This window comes from Nerophis ophidion, linkage group LG05 (assembly GCF_033978795.1).
Source record: "Nerophis ophidion isolate RoL-2023_Sa linkage group LG05, RoL_Noph_v1.0, whole genome shotgun sequence".
Classification (NCBI taxonomy): Eukaryota; Metazoa; Chordata; class Actinopteri; order Syngnathiformes; family Syngnathidae; genus Nerophis; species Nerophis ophidion.
Genome location: NC_084615.1, coordinates 66,789,474 through 66,813,366, shown reverse-complemented (window position 1 = coordinate 66,813,366; position 23,893 = coordinate 66,789,474). Strand labels below are relative to the sequence as shown.

Sequence of the window (23,893 nt, the reverse complement as noted above, 5' to 3'; positions counted from 1 at the left end):
ACTTTAGGTGGACATGTTCAGTACAATCTAATTATATTTACAGTATTTAAACGACTGTATGAAGTCTGTCTTTATAAGGGTATTAATTTACACAATTCACACAATTTATATATAGTTTTCTAATTATTATTCCGCCCTATTTTTCTTCTGCATTCTTCCACATTTTTCATCTGATTCAAGCCATTCTGCTTTCAAAATGTTGAGCTGATAAATGACAAGCGTGATATAATTTTTATTTTCCAAAAATGTCAATTTTTTTATGAATTCAACATTTTCCAGGACATTTTTTGCCAATGAAATAAATGGTAATGTTACTGTACTGTTTAACCCATCCAAGTCTGAGTCTATTTATTTTGTCTGACAACAGCTCTTGCAGTCCTGCATATCTTTTTTTGATTCTTTCAGTACTCATGGAAGCTGGTCCATCCCACAGATAAGTTCTGTAATAAGGATTGTCCAGGTACAGCAGAGGAGTATGAACGAGCCACGCGATACAATTATACCAGTGAGGAAAAATTTGCCCTGGTGGAAGTGATTGCCATGATCAAAGGGCTTCAGGTATGAAAGAACACTAAAGGTATTGAATATTATGGTCATTCTTATAGTTTGTGTAGCATTTCACAAGTGTACTAAAACTGTGGGTTTTTGTCTATCAAATGTGTTTTACCTTATACAGATGTCCAACGTTCAGTTTTCATGCTTATAATGTTGTGCAGGTTCTGATGGGCCGAATGGAGTCTGTTTTTAATCAGGCCATCAGGAATACCATTTACGCTGCGCTGCAGGACTTTGCCCAGATGACCCTCAGGGAACCTCTGCGACAGGCTGTGCGCAAGAAGAAGAATGTCCTTATTAGGTACACATTGATAATCAGATCTGACATAGTAGAATATAGCCTTATTGTCTGGTCCTACATGAAAAACAGAAATGTGACTTTGACATGGCTTCGATCACAAAATTAAAATCACATTTACATACAGCAATAGGTAAACAAAAGAGGGGGGGAAGGACCCTACAGGGGGATTTGAGAAGCAGAATCCGAAGTACTTTATTAATCCCCGAGGGGAAATTAAGATTTACAGCACAATCCCATTCAAGAGCAGACAAACATTGCAGGGAGACATAACAGGATTGCCGACGAATCCGCCAACTTCCAGCACCCCTTACAAAAAAGATGAGAAACAGGTAAACGCTGGGGGGGGGTGAAAAAAAAGAATATTGAGTCTAAGCCTGGCTACCTGAGAGGGGGTCCAGACTGAGGCCGAACAAAAAAAAAACTCAAAGCCATAGCACACATAAACCTGGGAAACATCAAAGAACACAAAGGACATTAAAGACATAAAAAGAGCAGAGCTGATTCCACCAGCTGCTATCCCAGCTGGGCCCTTTCTACATACAGCTACAAAAGTAAATAAAAATAATTAACCAATAATATATATTGCGCACACACGATTGCACCATGCATAGACAAGCAACCAAACAAAATCATCATTTCAACACCCATATACATTTTTCTTTTAGTTTTTCATGTTGTTAAGAACAGTTATAGCAGAGAGGGATAATGATTTATTGTAAATGTTTTTCCTGGCCAGTGGGGTTGTGCATTGTCTGCCTGATGGCAGCAGCATGAAGGAGTGATGCAGGGGGTCAGAGGGGTCCTCAGTTTCTATACAAGGATGGCCTTCTTTCACACTGAGCACCTATGTAGTTCAGTCAGAGAAAGTTGAGCTGTTTTGGTTATTTTCCTGGCCTAATTTATGCTGGAGAGTTTTGTTTTGGCAGTGACAGGGAGGAAGTTGAACCAGGATGAGATGTTTTGATTAATATTGATATGTCACTTTCATGTGATGTATTATGTGGATCAATAATCCCTTTTTTTTCCTACAGTGTTCTGCAGGCCATTCGAAAGACCGTCTGTGACTGGGAAGGGGCGAGGGAACCTCCAAATGACCCTTGTCTGAGGGGGGAAAAGGACCCAAAAGGGGGATTTGATATCAAGGTTCCTCGGAGAGCTGTGGGACCATCGAGTACACAGGTACAATCTCGCAGAAAGACACATAGTTCACTTACTTACATCCTCACAAATCTCAACAAAAAGGCGAATTAGAAAGAAAATATATTTAGCTCCTTTGTCACCGATTCTGTTCATAACTTTTATGGACAGAATTTCAAGGCGCAGTCAAGGCGTTGAGGGGTTCCGGTTTGGTGACCGCAGGATTAGGTCTCAACTTTTTACAGATGATGTGGTCCTGATGGCTTCATTTGACCGGGATCTTCAGCTCTCACTGGATCTGTTTGCAGCCGAGTGTGAAGCGACCGGAATGAGAATCAGCACCTCCAAGTCCGAGTTCATGGTTCTCGCCCGGAAAAGGGTGGAGTGCCATCTCCGGGTTGGGGAGGAGACCCTGCCCCAAGTGGAGGAGTTCAAGTACCTAGGAGTCTTGTTCACGAGTGAGGGAAGAGTGGATCGTGAGATCGACAGGCGGATCGGTGCGGCGTCTTCAGTAATGCGGACGTGGTACCGATCCCTTGTGGTGAAGAAGGAGCTGAGCCGGAAGGCAAAGCTCTCAATTTACCGGTCGATCTACGTTCCCATCCTCACCTATGGTCATGAGCTTTGGGTCATGACCGAAAGGATAAGATCACGGGTACAAGCGGCCGAAATGAGTTTCCTCCGCCGGGTGTCGGGGCTCTCCCTTAGAGATAGGGTGAGAAGCTTTGCCATCCGAGAGGAACTCAAAGTAAAGCCGCTGCTCCTCCACATCGAGAGGAGCCAGATGAGGTGGTTCGGGCATCTGGTCAGGATGCCACCCGAACGCCTCCCTAGGGATGTGTTTAGGGCACGTCCAGCTGGTAGGAGGCCACGGGGAAGACCCAGGACAGGTTGGAAAGACTATGTCTCCCGGCTGGCCTGGGAACGCCTCGGGATCCCCCGGGAAGAGCTAGACGAAGTGGCTGGGGAAAGGGAAGTCTGGGTTTCCCTGCTTAGGCTGTTGCCCCCCGCGACCCGACTTCGGATAAGCGGAAGAAGATGGATGGATATATTTAGCTGACTTGTACAAGTGGAATGGTTACAAAATTCACATTTAAGATCTTATCATGGTTTGTGGTCACTGTTTCGGTTCAATGTAACATATGTCACAATAATCTGCCACTACCTTATGTATTTGACGGCGTGGCGCAGTGGGAAAGTGGCCGTACGCAACCCGAGGGTCACTGGTTCAAATCCCACCTAGTACCAACCTCGTCACGTCCGTTGTGTCCTGAGCAAGACACTTCACCCTTGCTCCTGATGGGTGCTGGTTGGCGCCTTGCATGGCAGCTCCCTCCATCAGTGTGTGAATGTCTGTGTGAATGGGTAAATGTGGAAGTAGTGTCAAAGCGCTTTGAGTACCTTAAAGGTAGAAAAGCGCTATACAAGTACAACCCATTTATTTATTTATTTAAGTCTCTGCATAGTCCTGACATTTGGTGTTTGCAATCCAGTAGATCTCATTCCATGCACTTTTGGCTTGATACTTGGCAATGACTTAATTAATGTATAGGGTAAGGTTCTGTGCTGTTAACTCTTCGGATAATATTAATATTTATAATAGTTTAAATTCATATGATGCTTTTTGAGACACTCCACACACTTCACAGTGACAACTGAGCACCCATCAGTCATTCGCTCCACATTCACACATTGGTGGTGTTAAACTACAGTCGTAGCCACAGCTGCCCTGGGGTAGACTGACGGAAAAACAAACATTCATTCATATTCATAAACCAATGTGAGTGGCTCTTGGAGCGAGGAGGGTGATAAGTGTTTTGCCCAAGGATACAACAGCAGTGACTGGAATGGCGGAAGCTCATTTTGTATCAGAAACACTCATGTTTCTGGATGACCACTCTACCATCAGAGCCATTTCGGATTGCAGGTGTTCATCTGTGAGACGACTCTTATGCGCTGATTATACAGATAATGTACACATCATTGCACATCTAATGTATAACTATATAAACGAGCTGAGATTTTATGTGCCAGTCATCTCTGGTTGTTTTTTTTTTCTTGTGCTCATAACAGCCAGTGACTGTGTTTGTATGTGAATAGACTTTTTTTCTTTTAATCTACTTGCATAAATGTGTGTGGATGAAATGTGCACTCTAAAATAAATACCCGTTTTCGTTAATTCATATACTGTAATTTTAAGAGTAATTGAATGTGTCCTAACTGTTTATATGATGAGCATGGGTAAGACAAGGGAAATTGTCATATTAAGTGAGACCGTTTGAGCCAAGATCTCCTGACTGCGTGACCAACATGTTAACAACGAGGCCACTGTGCAGTCTTTATGTCTACTACTATACATAGTTGTAGTTTGCAGTTGTGTAGAAGTGCTTTACTACTATATAGTAGCTCAGATCTTTTTATACGTCTGTATGTTACTTGTGCAGTGTTATGTGGGGTTTCCTTCTTCATGGATTCTCTTTTGTCTTCCCCTGCAGCTGTACATGGTGCGCACCATGCTTGAGTCATTGATTGCAGACAAGAGTGGCTCTAAAAAGACTCTGCGCAGCAGCCTGGATGGACCCATTGTGGTGGCCATAGAGGACTTCCACAAACAATCCTTCTTCTTCACACATTTGCTCAACTTCAGCGGTGAGAAAAAGTAGCAGTGGGTGCTTTTAATCAACTAAATACAAATGTAGGCGCGAGACTAAATAGTAGAAGATTGGGTTGAATTTTCTTTTTTCCTTTTTGCTTCCTACTGGTCTGTTGGTGTTGTGTCCCAATACCGTTGCCGGTGTAGTATAATGGATCAATCAAAGTTTATGTCTCAAAGGGCTGCACAAGACACAACAACCTCCTCGGCTCAGATCCCACATCTAATATCCATCCATCCATCCATTTTCTACCGCGTATTCCCTTTTGGGGTCGTGGGGGGCGCTGGTGCCTATCTCAGCTACAATCGGGCGGGAGGCGGGGTGCACCCTGGACAAGTCGCTACCTCACCGCAGGACCCACATCTAATAATGAAAGTATATTTTTTTCAACACAATTTAAACTTCAAAACAAGACTCAGTTGTGTACAGCTGTCTTTATTGGGACTAAAGCCTGGTGTATACTCTTGCGTTGCCTAGCTTGAGTAGGCGACGTCATGTTCCTCCCTCCCCTGCTTAGCCTCCCGTGTAGCCTACGTGCATCTCCAAAAAAACTCCTAAGTTTGCGTCCCCGGTGACATAGAACGCAGAGCTGTGATTGGTCAGTTTTTGCCGAGGTGGGTCCCTGAACACAGGCGAGCATCCTTTTTGCTTGAAATGCACAAATTACTGTATAAGATAAAAGAAGAGTAATTAAACAATTGCATGAAAAATGATAATGTGTACTTAATATCTCGGTGCGCTCTAAAAACATATTACTGTATGTGTAGTTTTTCAGCGTGTTGTGTTGCTGTTGCACCCAGAAGAAGTCACAAAGTACGACAATCTTTTAAACTTTTATTCTCAATCTTGTGCTAAAAACAGGTTCAAGTCCAACACATATTCTTTTTCGTGCCCACACGTTTTTTTCTCTCATACGCAACACCAATTTTCCCTCCAATTTTTCACATGTGTGAGCAAACGCCAAAACTCCTTGAGCATTCAGTGGCGCACATGTGAGCAACGGCGGACGTGCACACTGTTATGCGCTTATCTTTTTATTCGATTTTGTGCGCGGCCTAGATTTGCAGTGCGTACAGGATGCGTGAACAGTGTGCAATTGCACAGGGGCGTACCTTAGAGCAGGGGTGCCCACACTTTTTCTGCAGGCGAGCTACTTTTCAATTGACCAACTCGAGGGGATCTACCTCATTTATATATATCATTTATATTTATTTATTTATGAAAGAGACATTTTTGTAAACAAGTTAAATGTGTTTAATGATAATACAAGCATGTGTAACACATATAGATGTCTTTCTTTCACAAAGACAAGAATATAAGTTGGTGTATTACCTGATTCTGATGACTTGCATTGATTGGAATCAGACAGTAATGATGATAACGCCCACATTTTCAAATGGAGGAGGAAAAAAATTGTCCTTTCTGTACAATACCACATGAAAGTGGTTGGTTTTTGGCATCTAATTCATCCAGCTTCCATACACTTTACAAGAAAAACATTGGCAACAAATTCCGTAGCTTGCTTGATTGACATTCACGGCACCCGAGGGTCTTGTGAGATGACGCTGGCTGCTGCCAGTTCATTATTATGAAAAAATGACAGAGGAAGGCGAGAAACACTTTTTATTTTAACAGACTTTCGCGCCGTCCCTTCCGTCAAAACTCTTAAGGCCGACTGCACATTTCCTATCTTCACAATAAAACCCCTTCTTCATGCTGCCTGCGCTAACAAAATAAGAGTCTCGGAAAGCTGGGGTGCACAAGTGATGTGCACGCCAGCTTTCTGAGGGATCGCTTGTGCACGCCAGTTTTCCGAGACTCTGTATTTAGTTAGCGCAGGCAGCATGAAGCAGGGCTTTTATTGTGAAGATAGGAAATGTGCAGTCGGCCTTTAGAGTTTTGACGGAAGGTACGGCGCGCGAGTCTGTTGAAATAAAAAGTGTTTCTCGCCTTCCTCTCGGTCATATTTTCATAATAATGATCTTGCAGCAGCCAGCGTCATCTCACAAGACCCTCCGGTACCGTGAATGTCATTTAAGTGACGTCTTGGTGAAGATTGATGATCACTAATTTTTAGGTCTATTTTTTTTTTTAAAAGCCTGGCTGGAGATCGATTGACACACCCCCCGCGGTCGACTGGTAGCTCGCGATCGACGTAATGGGCACCCCTGCCTTAGAGGGTACTTTGCTCAACACTTCTCATTCTATGTCAATAATCTTTTAGGCACAGTATACTTAGAAACATTTTCGAACTCTGAACATAACAATACCATCATTTTTTAACAGTTTTGTTTATTTACAATTACGTGTACTCTCTTGTCCCGAATGGCTGAATAATGTTGAAGATAATAACTGCGCCCTCTGTCGCGACTCGTTCAATAGTTGCACAGTCCATCTTTGTGAAAGTACTTTCCTCTGGTTTATAAGTAAAACGTCCATTAAAAGTAAACTGATGATTGTGAATGATCAGTTCCAGTGTCAGCACGGTGCTACAGGGGTTAGTGCGTGTTCCTCACAATACAAAGGTACTGGGTTTGATCCCCGGTCTTGGGGTCTTTCTGTGTGGAGTTTGCATGTTCCCCCCGTGACTGTGTGGGTTCCCACCGGGTACTCCGGCTTCCTCCCACCTCCAAAGACATGCACCTGGGGATAGGTTGATTGGCAACACTAAATTGCCCTTAGTGTGTGAATGTGAATATTGTCTGTTTATCTGTGTTGGCCCTGCAATGAGGTGGTGACTTGTCCAGGGTGTACACCGCCTTCCGCCCGAGTACAGCTGGGATAGGCGACCCCGAGGGGGACAGGCGGTACAAAAGGGATGGATGGATTGGTAGTTCCAGTGTAGACAACAATGTTGAGGTTGTGGTTCAGAATTTGACGTCACTCGGCACAGGAAGTAAACAAACAGTATATAGTCAACAAAAGCAGCTGTCACACCTTCTGGAGACACTACCTCTTAGTGTTTTGGAAGAGAATTACAAGTCTAGCACCACCCCACCACGGAAAAACTATAAATCAAACAAGACGCAATTGGGGTGGTCTATTCCAGCCTAAATGCTCTTGTGTGTCCTTCAATGTCCAGAGGCCCTGCAACAGTGCTGTGATCTATCCCAACTGTGGTTTAGAGAGTTTTTTCTTGAGCTGACCATGGGACGCAGAATCCAGTTCCCTATTGAGATGTCCATGCCTTGGATCCTTACTGACCACATTCTGGAGACCAAGGAGCCTTCGATGATGGAGTGAGACTGACCTTCCTTTGACTAGTTAAATTATGTATCAGCAGAGTGCTCTACAGTATGTTTATTTGTGTTGCCGCCTCTCCTAGGTATGTGCTGTATCCTCTGGACTTGTACAATGACAGCGGCTACTATGCTCTTACTAAGTTCAAGAAGCAGTTCCTTTATGATGAAATTGAAGCTGAGGTAAATTATAATGGTTACATGCAAACCGTTTTTATTTTTTTATTCTTAGAGTCACCATTTTGTCTGTGTTTGCAGGTAAACCTTTGTTTCGATCAGTTTGTCTACAAGTTGGCTGATCAAATATTTGCTTACTACAAAGCAATGGCTGGAAGGTAGGAGAAGTGAATTACTCCTTGTAGGTTAGTAGTTAGTGATACATTGCAATGCATCCATTAGTGGTTCTCAACTGATTTGGCTGCAGGACCCATTATCAGCGTAGAGCTAATACAAACTCCAAATGGAGTTTGTCCTAAATTATAATTATTTTAAGTTCAATAATTTAAACTGTTGTTTCCTGCTCCGATAAAAAAAAACTGCAAAAACTACCTCTGCCTTTATTTAGACACTTTTTTCTTATTTAAACTTCTGAAATTAAATCACTTTTGCACAATATACATTATACATTTTTCTAAGCAAAAAATATAACAAGAACACCATTGGCTAGTTTGTGTTACCATTAATGGGTTAAAAAAACTAATTTGTGTTAAAAAGATCTATATTTTTTACAACTACTAAGTTTGTGTGGTAAACGTTTTTACTGGCCCGAATAAAATGGTTAGTTTTTACGGCGGTATACTTACACGTACACGCAGAGAGCGCGTGCACGTATACAATTTGCAGTCATGTTGTTGTTGGTATAATGACAGCTAACACTAATTATCCAAATCACTATTATTAGCTAACAACACCCAAAACTAATGTGTGTGCATGTCTTACATACAGTATGTACGTGGTTGCGTCGTCACGTCCTAGAAGCCTGAAGAGGGTGGGATGTATTTTGTAAAATAAATCGGAAAGTTAGCACCCTCTAGACATCTGTGTAAATGCTGCAAACAGCTCATTTAATTAATTGAGATGCGCAAGTAATAACGGCTCGCAGGCAAACGACTCATAAGAGTCAAATAGCTCTAATTATTGACTTGAGTGACAGTGGTTGAAGTGCACAACCTATTTTGGGTTTCGATTTTTTTTCCTGCTCAAAATTCTGAATAAACAATCCTAAATAAAAAATATCAAACATTTCATGTTTTATTTTGACCCTTCTTCAAGGCTTTTGGATTAGATGTTATTACAGGGTTAATTTGTAAAATAACTCCTGTTAGCAAATGTATACCAATTGACAACTTTGACATAATTTGATCAAAAAAAAGTCCTTCAAAGGGTTAAATAAAAAAAGCATTAAATGTTTGGTATTTTTGTTTAGGGCTGCAGTTGTTGTAGAGACTTGAGAATTTTTTTTTAATATGAGTTTAAAATGTTTTTATTTTGTAGAAAGGAAAGACTCGTATTTCCTGTTTGATTGACTTTGGGGTATTTTCAAATAACTGCCAGTGCATCACACCCCTGTGAAATATTTGGCCATTGAAATGTTTTAATTTGACAAGCAAAAAACCGTCTTTGGAAAAATCATGGATAATGGAGTAACTAAAAACACGGCAAACATTTACTGAAAGGACACAAAAGTCGGCCTGTCTCTACTAGGCAAAGAACGGTGAACACGGGCCCTCCAGTTGAGAATCACTGTTCTAGATATTTTTCACATGTGTTCCACAGCGTCCTACTAGATAAACGCTTCCGTGCAGAGTGTAAAAACTATGGCGTGATTATACCATACCCTCCTTCAAACCGCTATGAGACGCTGCTCAAACAGAGACATGTACAGGTAATGAAAAAATATATTTTTTAGTTTCTGGTAAGAACCCTTTGTACACCCTCTAACTATAATTATGCACTGTCCCATCTGTCCTGTAGCTACTGGGTCGCTCCATTGACCTGAACCGCCTGATCACCCAGAGGATCTCAGCTGCCATGTACAAGTCTCTTGACCATGCCATCAGCCGCTTTGAAAGCGAGGATCTGACTTCCATTGTGGTAAAGTCACACAACATAGCGATATCAATAAATATATGCCTTCAATTCACACTTTAAAGTCCACATTTTGCAATATTTTTGGTCAGGAGTTGGAATGGCTGCTGGAGATCAACAGACTCACCCACCGGCTTCTGTGCAAGCACATGACCCTTGACAGCTTTGATGCCATGTTCCGGGAGGCCAATCACAATGTCTCTGCTCCCTACGGGCGAATTACACTGCACGTCTTTTGGGAGCTTAATTTTGATTTCCTCCCAAACTACTGCTACAACGGATCAACAAACCGGTTAGTGTTTGCTCCAATATGTACCACAGTGGAACCTCGATTTACAAATTAAATTGGTTCTTAAAATTGAAAAGTTTGTATAGTGAAGCAAATTTCATCCATAAGAAACAATGTAAATGTGAATAATAGGTTCCAGCTACAAGAAAAGTCCATATTTTAGTGAAGGTTTATACACTTTGAACACAATATAAAATGCTATACACTACTATGTATCAAACAAACATAATAGGGGAGTGATAAATCAATTATCTACTTACCAAAAAAACCAACGACAATATCAACTGCTCTGCTAATGCGCATACACACAGAAGTCCCTTCAATGCCCTCACAAATGATCAGAATTCACAAAAATCCTTAACTTTAACAACCATATTGCTACAATAATAAACATTTAAAAAGTAAATTCCACTTACATTGGCAAAAGAGGAGCTGATGAGAAAGGATCAGACAGAGGGGGAGAAGAAAAATGGTGGGCGGAGGGGCTGTGTGTGTTCTGTTGGAAGAGGCACCTCTGAACAATAGGTAGTGTTCTCCTCCTCCGTGATATACTGTCCTATTTTTCCAGGAAAGTCCAGTCTCGTCACAATTAAAAGGTGCTGTCGTATGAAGCCTGCTTTGTCGATTCTTCTATACTTGCGAGCGCCATTAATGTACTCTTGTCTTTTTTTTATAAACAGTATATCTATCGTCTTTCCATGCTGGTCTGTTGTGTTTTTGGGACTCATATTGAGTTAGGAGTGCGATGAGGTGGCAACTTGTCCAGGGTACGCCGCCTTCCGCCCGATTGTAGCTGAGATAGGCACCAGCGCCCCCCGCGACCCCAAAAGGGAATAAGCGATAGAAAATGGATGGATAGATGGATTGAGTTAGCAGAATGGACAAAACTTGTCAAAATGCGGAAAAACCCCAAAGGCACTCACTCTGATTAGTGACTGGTAGTGTACTATAATGAGCAGCAAGTGATATGGAGGGCTGCGCCATTCCAAAAATGTTGTGCACGGCAGCAGAAAATGGCTGCAAGCGGGACACAAAATGAATGAATGAAGCGTTCGTACACAGACATGGTTTGCACACAATAGCACATTTGGCTCGATATAAAAGTTTGTAAAACAAAAGGTTCACAAATAGAGGGTTTCATTAATCGAGTTTCCACTGTACTGTTATGTTTCAACATTAGCATATTTTATTTTTAGTATACACTTTTTTTTAACATGTAAATGTTTTATTTTCAGCTTTGTACGCACAGCCATTCCCTTCACCCAGGAGCCTCAAAGAGACAAGCCAGCCAATGTGCAGCCTTACTACCTGTATGGGTCCAAGGTATGCTACATCACTGACACACTTTACATTTAATTTCTAAAAGTTTGTTTGACAAGGATGGAAAGGGCGTCACTAACACTGTTTTCTTTTTTTTGTGTCCTCTTCCCCCCTCACAGCCTCTGAACATTGCCTATTCTCACATATACAGCTCCTACAGAAACTTTGTTGGCCCGCCTCATTTTAAAACAATTTGTCGTCTGCTCGGCTATCAAGGCATTGCTGTTGTGATGGAGGAGCTGCTAAAGATTGTCAAAAGCCTGGTATACATTGTCATCACCTTTATTTTTATAGATCATCAAAGTCATTTTGTGTTTCATCTTGTTGTTGTGTCCTCTTCTTGCATTTTTAGTTACAGGGCACCATTCTGCAGTATGTAAAAACACTGATAGAAGTCATGCCCAAAATCTGCCGCCTACCCCGCCATGAGTATGGCTCCCCAGGTGAGCTTTTGTTACCTCTCTGTGACAGTGTCTTCCCTGTCATTGATTTGACAATGCAGACATTGTCACAGACAACTTTATTTGAATTAGGGGTGTCCCAATACAACTTTTTCACTTTTTCACTAATACCTATACGTCAGAACCTCGATTTACAACTTTTCGCTTTATGAACTTTTAGATCAACCCAAATATTCCTCTTTGTGCAAACCGTGTCTCTGTAAACGAATGCTTCATTTCGGCCCCTGCAGGTAAGAAAGCAGGGCAAAACTTTGTTGGGGATGAGGACCCTTCCACTTCACTTGCAGTGCAGGAGAAGTCATAACTCACCACTCCAGCATGTGTGCCTTTTCTTAGTTTTTTCAGCTTTTGACAAGTTTTGTCCGATTTGCTAACTCAATAAGAGTCTCAAAAACTTTGGGCTTTGAGTATTGGCCGATACCGATATTGATCTGATATGATATTATCAAAAATCATACATACTTTTATTGTTTTGTATTGTTAAAAGGCTTGATCAAATGAAATTAATCAGAAAACAAATGTAGGTTTGAAAATTAGTAACATTGATTATTTGCCATCTGAAATGGACTTATGCTGCCTTTAATTTAGTTAAAGTGAAGTACTAGGGGGCTTCACGGTGGCAGAAGGGTTAGTGTACGAAGGTTCTGAGTAGTCAGGGTTCAATCCCGGGCTCGGGATCTTTCTGTGTGGAGTTTGCATGTCCTCTCCGTGAATGCGTGGGTTCCCTCCGGGTACTGCGGCTTCCTCCCACCTCCAAAGACATGCACCTGGGGATAGGTTGATTGGCAACATTAAATTGACCCTAGTGTGTGAATGTTGTATGTCTATCTGTGTTGGCCCTGCGATGAGGTGGCGACTTGTCCAGGGTGTACGCTGCCTTCCGCCCAATTGTAGCTGAGATAGGCACCAGCGCCCCCCGCGACCCCAAACGGAATAAGCGGTAGAAAATGGATGGATGGATGGATGGAGTAGTAGGTTTTGTGGCGACACTTACAATAATTCATTAAGTTGAAATCAGGTTGCAGTATATTAATTGATGTGGACACATTTGTTACCGAATGCCTTCTAATACACATATGCATTGGATACTTTGTATTTTTAAGTAATATACAACCATAATTATTTAATACTTATCTACATTGACAGCTATTGTGTTTTAGCCTGCTATATTGTTCAAGTCAGGGTCTAGCTTGTGTGGTATTGTGGGATTACCTATTTTGTAGCTGCTTAGCTTCTAGTAGTCTATCGTTATCATGTACACCTTTTGGAAATGACTTCACTAAAATACAAAAAAGACCAACATTGTATGCTTATTTGATTATATTTAGCTGTTAACTGCCTAGCTTTGCAAAAGTAAACTTGTTGGAGGGCTGCTTCTATTAAGAGTGTTTATACAGGAGATTTGTTTTTGCAAACTGATATAATCTGATACTTGATTTTTTTGCTGTTAGCAAAACGGTACAACCCTATATTAAGAACCAAATTTACTGCAGTTGGGTGTGATTTTTATATTTGTCACACTATTTAAATGATTAAAAATGAAATGCATCGTATGTTGCTATTTACTGTCATCATGAAAGTATACACTGTAGATGTTGTCTCTGAATTTTAATGTTATACAGTACAATTCCACATTACTTTTGAATGTTTTTTTTGTTTTATTTTAATTAGGTCTTATCATTTTAAATTATAACATTTTGCAATGAAATATCAACAATGACAAAAGCAACATAAATAACAAATGTGATTCAAGTTTATTGGTTTAGTTTCCATTGGACTTTTTGTACTCACCACAAAATGTACCGATAACTACAGTAGTTATTTCCGTAAACCTCAAGTATTTTGCCGATTTAAATGAAAAGATAACCATAAATGTTTACATTCATTGACAATAAAATAAAAAATGTCTACTCTATTTGTTTTTGTGCTTAACTTTCTCTTGTACTGTTACCGAATAGCATTTTTTTTAGTTTTACTGAGATTCAAAAGTAATATGTTTTTATCAAATAATTTCTTACTTTGTTCATTTTTATTTGTATTAGTCTCAATGTGTTCACTCCTGAACAAAACATAGTCGTGTCGTCTGGAAATATTACTTACTTTAAGTTATTTCTAACCTTACAAATGTTGTTTGTATGAGATTAAACAATTTTAAGATTATTAACCAGCTTTCTTTCTGACCCGCTTCCTTACATTTTGACAGGATCTGTATGTTCAGATCAGACATTTGTCAGATGGGATATCCCTGAAAGAAGGGATAAGTAATCCTTTGATTACGGATGTTCTGTACCATGAGTTCTGACCGGATTTACTGCTTGAAGCTGACTACCAGCAGTTAATGATCCTCTCATCCTCTGATACAAGAGACTCATGGCACTCTGAAACAATGTGGGTCAGGGCAGCCCAACAATTTACCTGGCAATTTCTTGATTCCTTCTGGTATCATTAAATTATCATTAGTAAGTGCTTACATTTGCCACATGGGTGGAAATAACATTTTCAAAGAAGTGTTGTTTTCTCAGAAATCCACATAATACAACAATGATGTTCTGTTATCCCGCTCTAAATTGATTTCCTATTGAAAAGCTGATATTTCCCCAGGTTATCAAAATAAAATAATAAAAAAGTGTCAATAAGCAACATCTGCAACCACTTAAACAAATTCAAAGTTTAGTTCATTAACTAGTTCAATGTACTGTACATAGTTCACGGATGTTCTGCACCATGAGGTCTGACCGGATTTACTGCTTGAAGCTGACTACCAGCAGTTAATGATCTTCTCATCCTCTGATACAAGAGCCTCATGGCACTCTGAAACAATGTGGGTCAGGGCAACCCAACAATTTACCTGGCAATTTCTTGATTCCTTCTGATATCTTTAGATTATCATTAGTAAGTGCTTACTTTGCCACATTGGTGGAAATAACATTTTCAAAGAAGTGTTGTATTCTCAGAAATCCACATAATACAACAATGATGTTCTGTTATCCCGCTCTAAATTGATTTCCAATTGAAAAGCTGATAATATTTCCCCGGGTTATTAAAATAAAAATAATAAAAAAGTATCAAAATTCAAAGTTCAGTTCATTAACTAGTTCAATATACTGTACATAGTTCAACATACATACATTATCTTTGCACAAACCTGGCTTAAATGGATGTTTCAGGTCTTACAGCTGACACCCTCTGCCAGGCGACCCAGCCAGGGTTGATCAAACCTGTGTCCAAGTGGCTTACAGCCCCCACTTGTCTCCCCTCTTCAGCCAGAGCCATCTTAAAGCCCTTTTTGTTGCATCTATGTCTGATTGAATAGCTCTCCTCCTGATTTGACATGTGATGCCCAAAGTTCCATAAGCCTTGCTAAAACAACGGCAATTCCCTGACAGCCCACCTCAACCGGCCTGCACCTGGTCTTTCACCCATTTCCGCCGCAGTCTTTGATAAGCTCCTCATATTTTGCTCTCTTCTCTTGAGCCTCCTCCATCCTTTGCTCCCAGGGCACAGTCAATTCCAGCAAGAACGGTTGCCTTGTGATGTCTGGTCTCAAAGCAAACTGGGTTATTACAAGATTGGACTCTAAGCTGCTGATCCAAATCAACTGACATCATCAGTCTTGGTCTGCTGACGCCCAAGTTGTTCTTGGGTTTGCGCTTCGGCTCCCTTGAGGAACTGGATTGTTCTGGTAGTGGTGTTGATGTGCCCGATCCCCTTGCTAATGGCCTTAGTAATGGACTTGATTGAGGACCCCTTCTTGTCTCCAACGATAGCGGCCTTCGCTCACAGCATTAGAACAGTTGCTCAGGATGTGCTCCAAGGTCCCAGTTTTGAAGCTGAGGGGACAAGCCGTTGTCTCCCCCTTGTCACAAAAAAAAAAGGTTGGATAAGCTTGGTGAAACATCATAAACCCCCTGAATAAGGAAATTGATCCTTTTAGAGATTTCATTTCCAGAAGTCCTACCAGGTGACATTCCCGTCCCATTGGAGCGGCATGGCGTAGTGGGTAGAGCGGCCGTGCCAGAAATCTAAGAGTTGCAGGTTCGCTCCCCGCCTCTTGACATCCAAATCGCTGCCGTTGTGTCCTTGGGCAGGACACTTTACCCTTTGCCAACAGTGCCGCTGACACTGGTGAATGAATAATGAATGAATGACAGGTGGTGGTCGGAGGGGCCGTAGGCGCAAATTGGCAGCCTCGCTTTGGTCAGTCTACCCCAGGGCAGCTGTGGCTGCAAATGTAGCTTACCACCACCAGGTGTGAATGAATGATGGGTTCTCACTTCTCTGTGAGCGCTTTGAGTATTTAAAAATAGAAAAAGCGCTATATAAAATCGAATCCATTATTTTTGTTATTACTGTTATTATTATTATTAATCTTGCACTCCTCCCCACTCTCAGAACTTCTTTCAAGCTAGGTTTATTTAGGTTGAAATCTGATGATTGTGTTTGCCTTTTGAAAAGTCGGACTAACACCGAGATTATGCGATTGAAAACTAGATCTCTCCACTGTTTTAACCCTCCGTATTGTGCATGCGCCAACATCCAAAATATAACCCAGAAGCGGATCTTATTCAATTAAAACATAGCAACAACTAGAATGAAAAATAGACTGTATATTTTTTTCACAAAGTAAAATAACAGAACATTTTAAAGTGCATACATGGAAGAGAAAAGAAAAGAAACATATTCATTGACGAAGGTTGCTAAAAAAACGGAAGATGTCGGCTTAATGCGGACTCCAGAAACAACTACGAGTAAGATTAGGGAAGACAATGAAGCATGGAAAGAAGAAAGTGTACACAAACTGATTAGCAATAACTCTCTTTTCTGCCCCACTGGCAAGCTTGTACACAACAATAGCAACCCTTATTTGAAGTGGCATCAGGACACAGTGAGTCTTTTACTTTGGACTTAAAACTACTTCTATCAATACATAGATCATGTATTGATAGAAGTTTCAGCTAAATGCATACCATAGTTTGTTGTTTAGTGTATGTAAACATACCAAGTGCATGTCTACGGGGCGGCAACGTTGGGTTTAGGGTAGAATAAGGTGCCCACCAGGAGTATTGTGCCTGGGAGCAAACAATTTGATGTTACGTCCCTGATTACTAAACTGGAGACATGACCACAAACACTCGTGCTGTCTCCCACGACCTTCCTGACACCTGGTGGTGGCCCACTATTTAAGAAGAGCTGGAATACAGCATGATCCCCATATTATTTTCAATTCCAGGGATCCTGGAGTTCTTCCACCATCAGCTCAAGGATATTATTGAGTACGCTGAGCTCAAGACAGATGTCTTCCAGAGCTTAAGGGAGGTGGGAAATGCCATCCTCTTTTGCCTTCTCATTGAGCAAGCTCTGGTAAGATAATAAATGTAACTTTTAGCTGTAGTTACTGTATATGTTGCTGCCAAGACTGCTAATGTGCTAATGTTGTTCATCCTGGAGTTTAAAGGTTTATGCCCAATTTAAATCACAGTCACAGACAGAAATGTTCACACTCCTACTCTGAGTGCCACAATGAGTTTAATCTTGAAACTATGATTCTATTTTTCATTACACGCTGGCATCTACCACAGGTGGTAAGGACATAGGTTTTGTTCATTGCTATCAGCTTAACACAGAGGCTATTTTTTAATTTTCTCTTATTTTAGTTTGGTTTGCTGTGTTTCTCTTTTGTTTCAGTTTGTGTTTGCATGACACAGTTCAATGTTCTATCAGCCTTAAAATCTATATTATTAAAATCCCTGGTTATGTGTGCATGTACAGTAATGCCTTTCTACACAACACATCTCAGCTATCCTACTTATAGTACTTCTTTATTTGCATGTAACGTTTAATTTTTAACAAACTTTAGATGCATGTGTTCTTTTATTGCATGACTCTTCATATTTCATTTTCTTCATACTACCACATAACGTAACACTTTTACTACATTTAATAGTGCATTAGAGTAGCTACACTATATTTTAATCTCTGTAATATATATATTTGGACATACATTTTACCTCTTGTCTCCTAATAATAATATTGAGTCATATGCTATGTGTTTTCACTATATGGACAAAACTATTAATAATAATAATCAAGCATGGGTTGGGCTAATCCCTCATCCACCATTAATCCTATTTTTTCGTTTTGTCAAGATGTTTTGGACAATTGTTTGGCTTGGAGGAACAATTTGGGGAAGGCCTGTACCTGTGCATGACTGTACACCAGGCACAAAGCAAGGTCCATAAGAAACCCTCCAATGTTCTTTTGGAATAGGAAAAAAAATCCCACAGACATACCAAATCTTTTGAAAAGTCTTTCCAGAAGAGTGGATGACTAATTCCTTATTTCATTCTCATTCTACCTTAATTTGTGCCAATGCACTGACACTTTTTCTGTCCAAGTTTAGTTTTAATAACTCCCTCGAGTGTGCCTCCACAGCAAGGGTGTCAAACTAGTTTTGGTTTAACGTTACTTTGCAATTATGACTGCTCTTAGAGGGGCGTGTAAATGTGTATGTAAGCGTATAATACCCTTGTTTCACAATTTGCATCGGCAACTGTTTTAAATGATGTATAACTTACTTGGAAATCGCAAGTCAAGGTGACACATAGATATTTAAATTTTTATTTTTGATACCCATCTAGTTGCATCATCAGATATTATTAAGGTGTAGAACATTATGTAAATGTTTGTCTAAATTAAAAAAACAAACACATTTAGCCAGAAAGTATTTTATTATTTCCAGCCTTTTGCTGGACACATAAAATAATGTGGCAGTCCCGACATTAAATGATGTTGCGGGCCACATAAAATATTGTATGGGACCATAATGTGGTGGGCCCCATTAAATGATGTGGCGGGCCAGACCTGGCACTCGGGCTTTGAATTGGACACCCTTGCTTTACAGAGTCAAGGGATTTCCTAATACCCCAACTTCCATAAGTAAAACACAATAATGTAGTCCTTAGATCTGGACACTTACTAATCTTGGGTCGAGGGACTTTGAGGAATGTTCGGTGTGTGAATGAAAATTTAACATTGCCTTGTTGCTACCTGCATGCTTTAGAGGGGTGTTCTTTAAATTAAAGAACACATAAAAAGGACCTAATCTTTTATTCTTTTTAAATACTAGTCACAGGAGGAAGTGTGTGACCTTCTTCATGCTGCACCCTTCCAGAACATACTACCAAGAGTATACATCAAAGGTACATCAGGCTGCAGATGGTTTGAATTAAATGTGTATATCATCTCCCATTGTATGTGCATTTTTTTATGTTGCGTAGAGGGAGAACGTCTGGAAGTGAGGATGAAAAGGTTGGAAGCAAAGTATGCCCCTCTTCACCTTGTGCCTCTAATTGAGAGGTTGGGAACCCCTCAGGTAAGTGTGTAGAACTGAGCCTAAAAGGTGCATTCAAGATGTAATAAATACATGATTTAATGTTTCATTTGTTTTTCTGGTAGCAAATTGCCATTGCCCGTGAGGGAGATTTGCTGACCAAAGAGCGTCTGTGTTGTGGCCTCTCCATGTTTGAAGTCATCTTGACGCGTATCCGCAGCTTCCTGCAGGACGGGGTTTGGCGCGGGCCTCCTCCCACTAACGGTGTCATGCATGTTGATGAATGCATGGAGTTCCATCGCCTCTGGAGTGCAATGCAGTTTGTGTATTGCATTCCTGTAGGCACTCATGAGTTCACAGCAGAGTAAGTAATAACACATTAGTAGTGTTGGTCAATACGTAGCAGTTCAATGTTTTTATCGCTTTCGGTTTGCTAGTTAGAAAACCCCAATTTACATGAAGTTTCATGTAAATTGGCAGCTTTGTGTAAATTTGATGGCATATGTGTGTTTGGCACAAATCAAGATAAAAATGCACATTTTTGCTGTATATTTTCATTCCCGGTACTTTAATTACCGTATTGTCCCAATTATAGGACAACCTTATTTCTATATACATGTATATTATTTTTGTTTCTTTATGCTCCAGCAATCTTTTGTCAACATATGAAAAGGCAACACACATTTTTTAGCACTATTGGTTGCCATCCCAGTTATTGCTATGATGACGCTCAGATCATGAGTTGAAAGTTGTACACAAAATCGTTACTCAAGACCTTCTACACTTCTACCTAGGTGACTTTGCATATGTAAGTATTGTGAAGCTATAATTATTTGATACTTCTTTATATTGACAAATACTGTATTATAGACTGCAATAATTTGCAACTAAGGACACGTTACGTCTGCCTACCTTGTGTGCTATTGTGTGCTCAGCTCTTGTGTAGATGCTAGTAGCCTATAGCTTACCATGTTTACCTTTTGTAAAACACTCTAAAATACAGAACAACTTTGTTTTCGTATTAGATGACATTTAGATGCGAACTGGCAGGAAGTAGATGCGTATCAGGACTGCTTGTATTGGAGCTTTAATATACAGTGGGGCAAAAAAGTATTTAGTCAGCCACCGATTGTGCAAGTTCTCCCACTTAAAATGATCTGTAATTTTCATCATAGGTACACTTCAACTGTGAGAGACAGAATGTGAAAATAAATCCAGGAATTCACATTGTAGGAATTTTAAAGAATTTATTTCTAAATGATGGTGGTAAATAAGTTTTTGGTCAACCATTCAAAGCTCTCACTGATGGAAGGAGGTTTTATTTTCCCACCCCCATGCTTCAAAGTAGGTGGTGTGTTCCTGGGATTCAACTCAGTATTATTCTTCCTCCAAATACGACGAGTTGAGTTTATACCAAAAGGTTCTATTTTGGTTTCGTCGGACCACATGACATTCTCCCAATCCTCTGCTGTATCATCCATGTATCCATTTTGGTATAAACTCAACTCGTGTTTGGAGGAAGAAGAATACTGAGTTGCATCCCAAGAACACCACACCTACTGTGAAGCATGGAGGTGGAAACATCATGCTTTGGGGCTCTTTTTCTGCAAAGGGGACAGGACGATTGATCCGTGTTAAGGAAAGAATGAATGGGGCCATTTATCGTGAGATTTTGAGCCAATACCTCCTTCCATCAGTAATAGCTTTGAACGGTTGACCAAATACTTATTTTCCACCATAATTTACAAATAAATTCTTTAAAATCCCTACAATGTGAATTACTGGATTTGTTTTCACATTCTGTCTCTCACAGTTGAACTGTACCTATGATGAAAATTACAGACCTCTGTCATCATTTTAAGTGGGAGAACTTGCACAATCGGTGGCTGACTAAATACTTTTTTGCCCCACTGTAGCTGCAAGCCTATATTATCCGAAACTTGATGTTTGTTCATATTGGGCCGATATCAGATCAGGACACCCCTAATTTAAATACTAAATTTACTCAAATTTATTAAAACCAATATACATTAAAGCTTTGCTATGCAAAGCTTTATGTAAATTGTATGGCATATGTGCACAAATCTTAAAAAAAAATCCTCTGAGCATTCTCAGAGGATATTTTTCATTTTGATTTCATTACTTGAATTACCACATTGACCCAAGTATAGGACAACCCTTGTTGTTTTGCTCCTGCCACCTTATGTTAAAATAAGGAAGGGCAAACACATTTCTTTCGGACTATAGGTTTCTCTGTATTTATCATTACTATGACACCACTCAACAACACTCTACTCCACCTAGTTACGCAAAAACAACAACAAATGGGCACAAAAAAGGAAGCATATGTTTCAAGTTTAGACAAGCGCATTGGTTTCCTAAAGGACTGCAATTTATTTGTGATGTTCAAAGTTTATTTGTAGCAGGCTATTACAAATGAATGTATGGGAAACACTTTGAAGATCAGTCCATGACATGTTTTTTTTCCTCCAGTCCTCTTCATTTCTGTCAGTAGAATGTCTGGATCAGAAATGTCATGACTTTTGTGCCTCTGCTTCTTAGGCAATGCTTTGGGGATGGTCTGAACTGGGCCGGCTGTGCCATTATTGTTCTGTTGGGACAACAGCGCCGTTTTGATCTCTTTGACTTCTGCTACCACCTGCTGAAGGTCCAAAGACAAGACGGCAAGGATGAGATCATCAAAAATGTGGTTGGTATACTGTTCTACAAAGAAAGTACGAAATATTCCGGCTTTGTGTTTTGACTGCAGTTGACTGTTTCATTACTGTCTTCCCTCACAGCCACTAAAGAAAATGGCAGATCGCATCAGGAAGTACCAGATCCTTAACAATGAGATCTTTGCTATCCTAAACAAGTACATGAAGGCGGTGGAGACGGACAGTTCCACTGTGGAGCATGTTCGTTGTTTCCAACCTCCTATACACCAATCCCTGGCCACCACTTGTTGAAAACAAATACACACACATAGCACACGCTGAAACACAAACACATGCGATGGTGTGTCTTGCTACTTTCTGGTCTTTTACAGTTGTCCGATACTGTAATTCTTCCTCACTGACTAAAGGCCTTCAAGACAAATCATCTTAAACGCTCCCTGTCATGTCTTTGAATGACTGGCACAGTGAGGTTGATCAGATCAGAAGTGGAAAAAGATCTTCGCTATTTTTTATTTTCAGGTTAATATACAACGCAGTCAAACTCATGCATGTCCTGCTTTCGTTCAACTTCACACCTGAAGATTGGATTACTTAAACTTATGTCAAAATAGTCATATCTGAGTCCAGACTGCTGAAGAAATTAAACTCCGTTTTATGTAATACTAATTATTAAAAAGATCTCAGCCACTCGGTGCTCATAAGTCCTATTATAGATATTTACAATATTTGCATCGGACATGTCAGACTCACAGCTCAGCTAAGTTTACCATAACATGCTAGAAAAATCCCCTCTGCGTTGGACATCCCTTCCATTTCCATTTGAAGAGTCCTTCATTACTTTTTGTTTTGACTCCATCTGTTTGCTTTCAAGGGAATGATACATGGCTGTTCTGATTTGCTTTTAATTATCTTATTCCCACTCCTACCCCATCACATCCAGTTTTCTTGCCTGATGGCACATTTTTATTCAATATTTTTCAATGTAAATTTCACTGTTGAACTAAGTGAAGTGTTGAGTGTTGTAATTGTTCTTGTTTTACTATGAATATTTTACTTTACACATCTTTGGTATACTTGTCTGATACTGACTGGAAACCTTATTTTTTTCTTGATTGCCTGTGGGAAAGATTTTTATATACTGTATAGGGATACAGTGATAATACTCATAATTTGGAAAGAACACACAATTTGGGGTGAAAGTGTTTGCTTTTTACCAGCGTTAAAAACAACAACACAATTAGAAGAAATACCTCTGGCTTTATGATGACAGTGCTGTACTAGATTAACCTGTTTGGAGTGTGTGTGGATGATGCTGGTCCAGTAGATGTGTGAAATATAGAAAGCTGTAAAAAAAAAAAGTTACTTAAATGAACATTTCCTGAATATAAACAGTATTAATTATTGTTGGACTTTTGCTTTAGCTTTTAGCAGTGTTACAAAGATATGCTAAATTAGCGAGCCCCTATTTTTTCATATGACGGGAAAAAAAAAGACTTATTCTGCAGTAACCCTGTACTGATAATCTTTTAATTCTAAATTTATTTTGTAACTCTGCGGTCTTTTTATTATATTTATTCAACTTTGATCTGTTGTTATTTTACAGGTTAATCTAGTAAAAAAAAGGAAGGCACAAGTGTATCATTGCAAAACCTTAGCATGGAAGTGTAATTTATTGTCATCAATGGCTCCATTTGTGACATGAGGCTTTGTTTATGTAATTGTACAAGTGACCATGTTTTGAAGTACTGAAAATGGAGAAAAGACTATAAAATGTACAACAATGGTCCTGCATAGGATTTGAAATGATGTTGTATTTCCATGAAATAAAACATGTTTAACTG

At 40.0% G+C, this 23,893-nt stretch overlaps 1 protein-coding gene across 1 annotated transcript in view; it reads left to right on the top strand.

Annotated features, from left to right (window-relative positions):
- Nucleotides 1-23,893, top strand: part of cyfip2 (cytoplasmic FMR1 interacting protein 2) — a 57,417-nt gene extending 33,524 nt beyond the window's left edge. Inside the window, exons 12-30 of the mRNA XM_061901825.1 lie at nt 406-558; nt 717-856; nt 1,888-2,035; nt 4,489-4,642; nt 7,730-7,886; nt 7,973-8,069; nt 8,145-8,221; nt 9,663-9,771; nt 9,861-9,980; nt 10,067-10,266; nt 11,499-11,586; nt 11,703-11,846; nt 11,936-12,026; nt 17,275-17,405; nt 19,171-19,243; nt 19,322-19,416; nt 19,500-19,738; nt 21,937-22,084; nt 22,176-23,893. Coding sequence (XP_061757809.1) covers nt 406-558; nt 717-856; nt 1,888-2,035; nt 4,489-4,642; nt 7,730-7,886; nt 7,973-8,069; nt 8,145-8,221; nt 9,663-9,771; nt 9,861-9,980; nt 10,067-10,266; nt 11,499-11,586; nt 11,703-11,846; nt 11,936-12,026; nt 17,275-17,405; nt 19,171-19,243; nt 19,322-19,416; nt 19,500-19,738; nt 21,937-22,084; nt 22,176-22,343 — 2,532 coding nt within the window. The 3' untranslated portion in view covers nt 22,344-23,893. The remainder of the gene's footprint in view (nt 1-405; nt 559-716; nt 857-1,887; nt 2,036-4,488; nt 4,643-7,729; nt 7,887-7,972; nt 8,070-8,144; nt 8,222-9,662; nt 9,772-9,860; nt 9,981-10,066; nt 10,267-11,498; nt 11,587-11,702; nt 11,847-11,935; nt 12,027-17,274; nt 17,406-19,170; nt 19,244-19,321; nt 19,417-19,499; nt 19,739-21,936; nt 22,085-22,175) is intronic.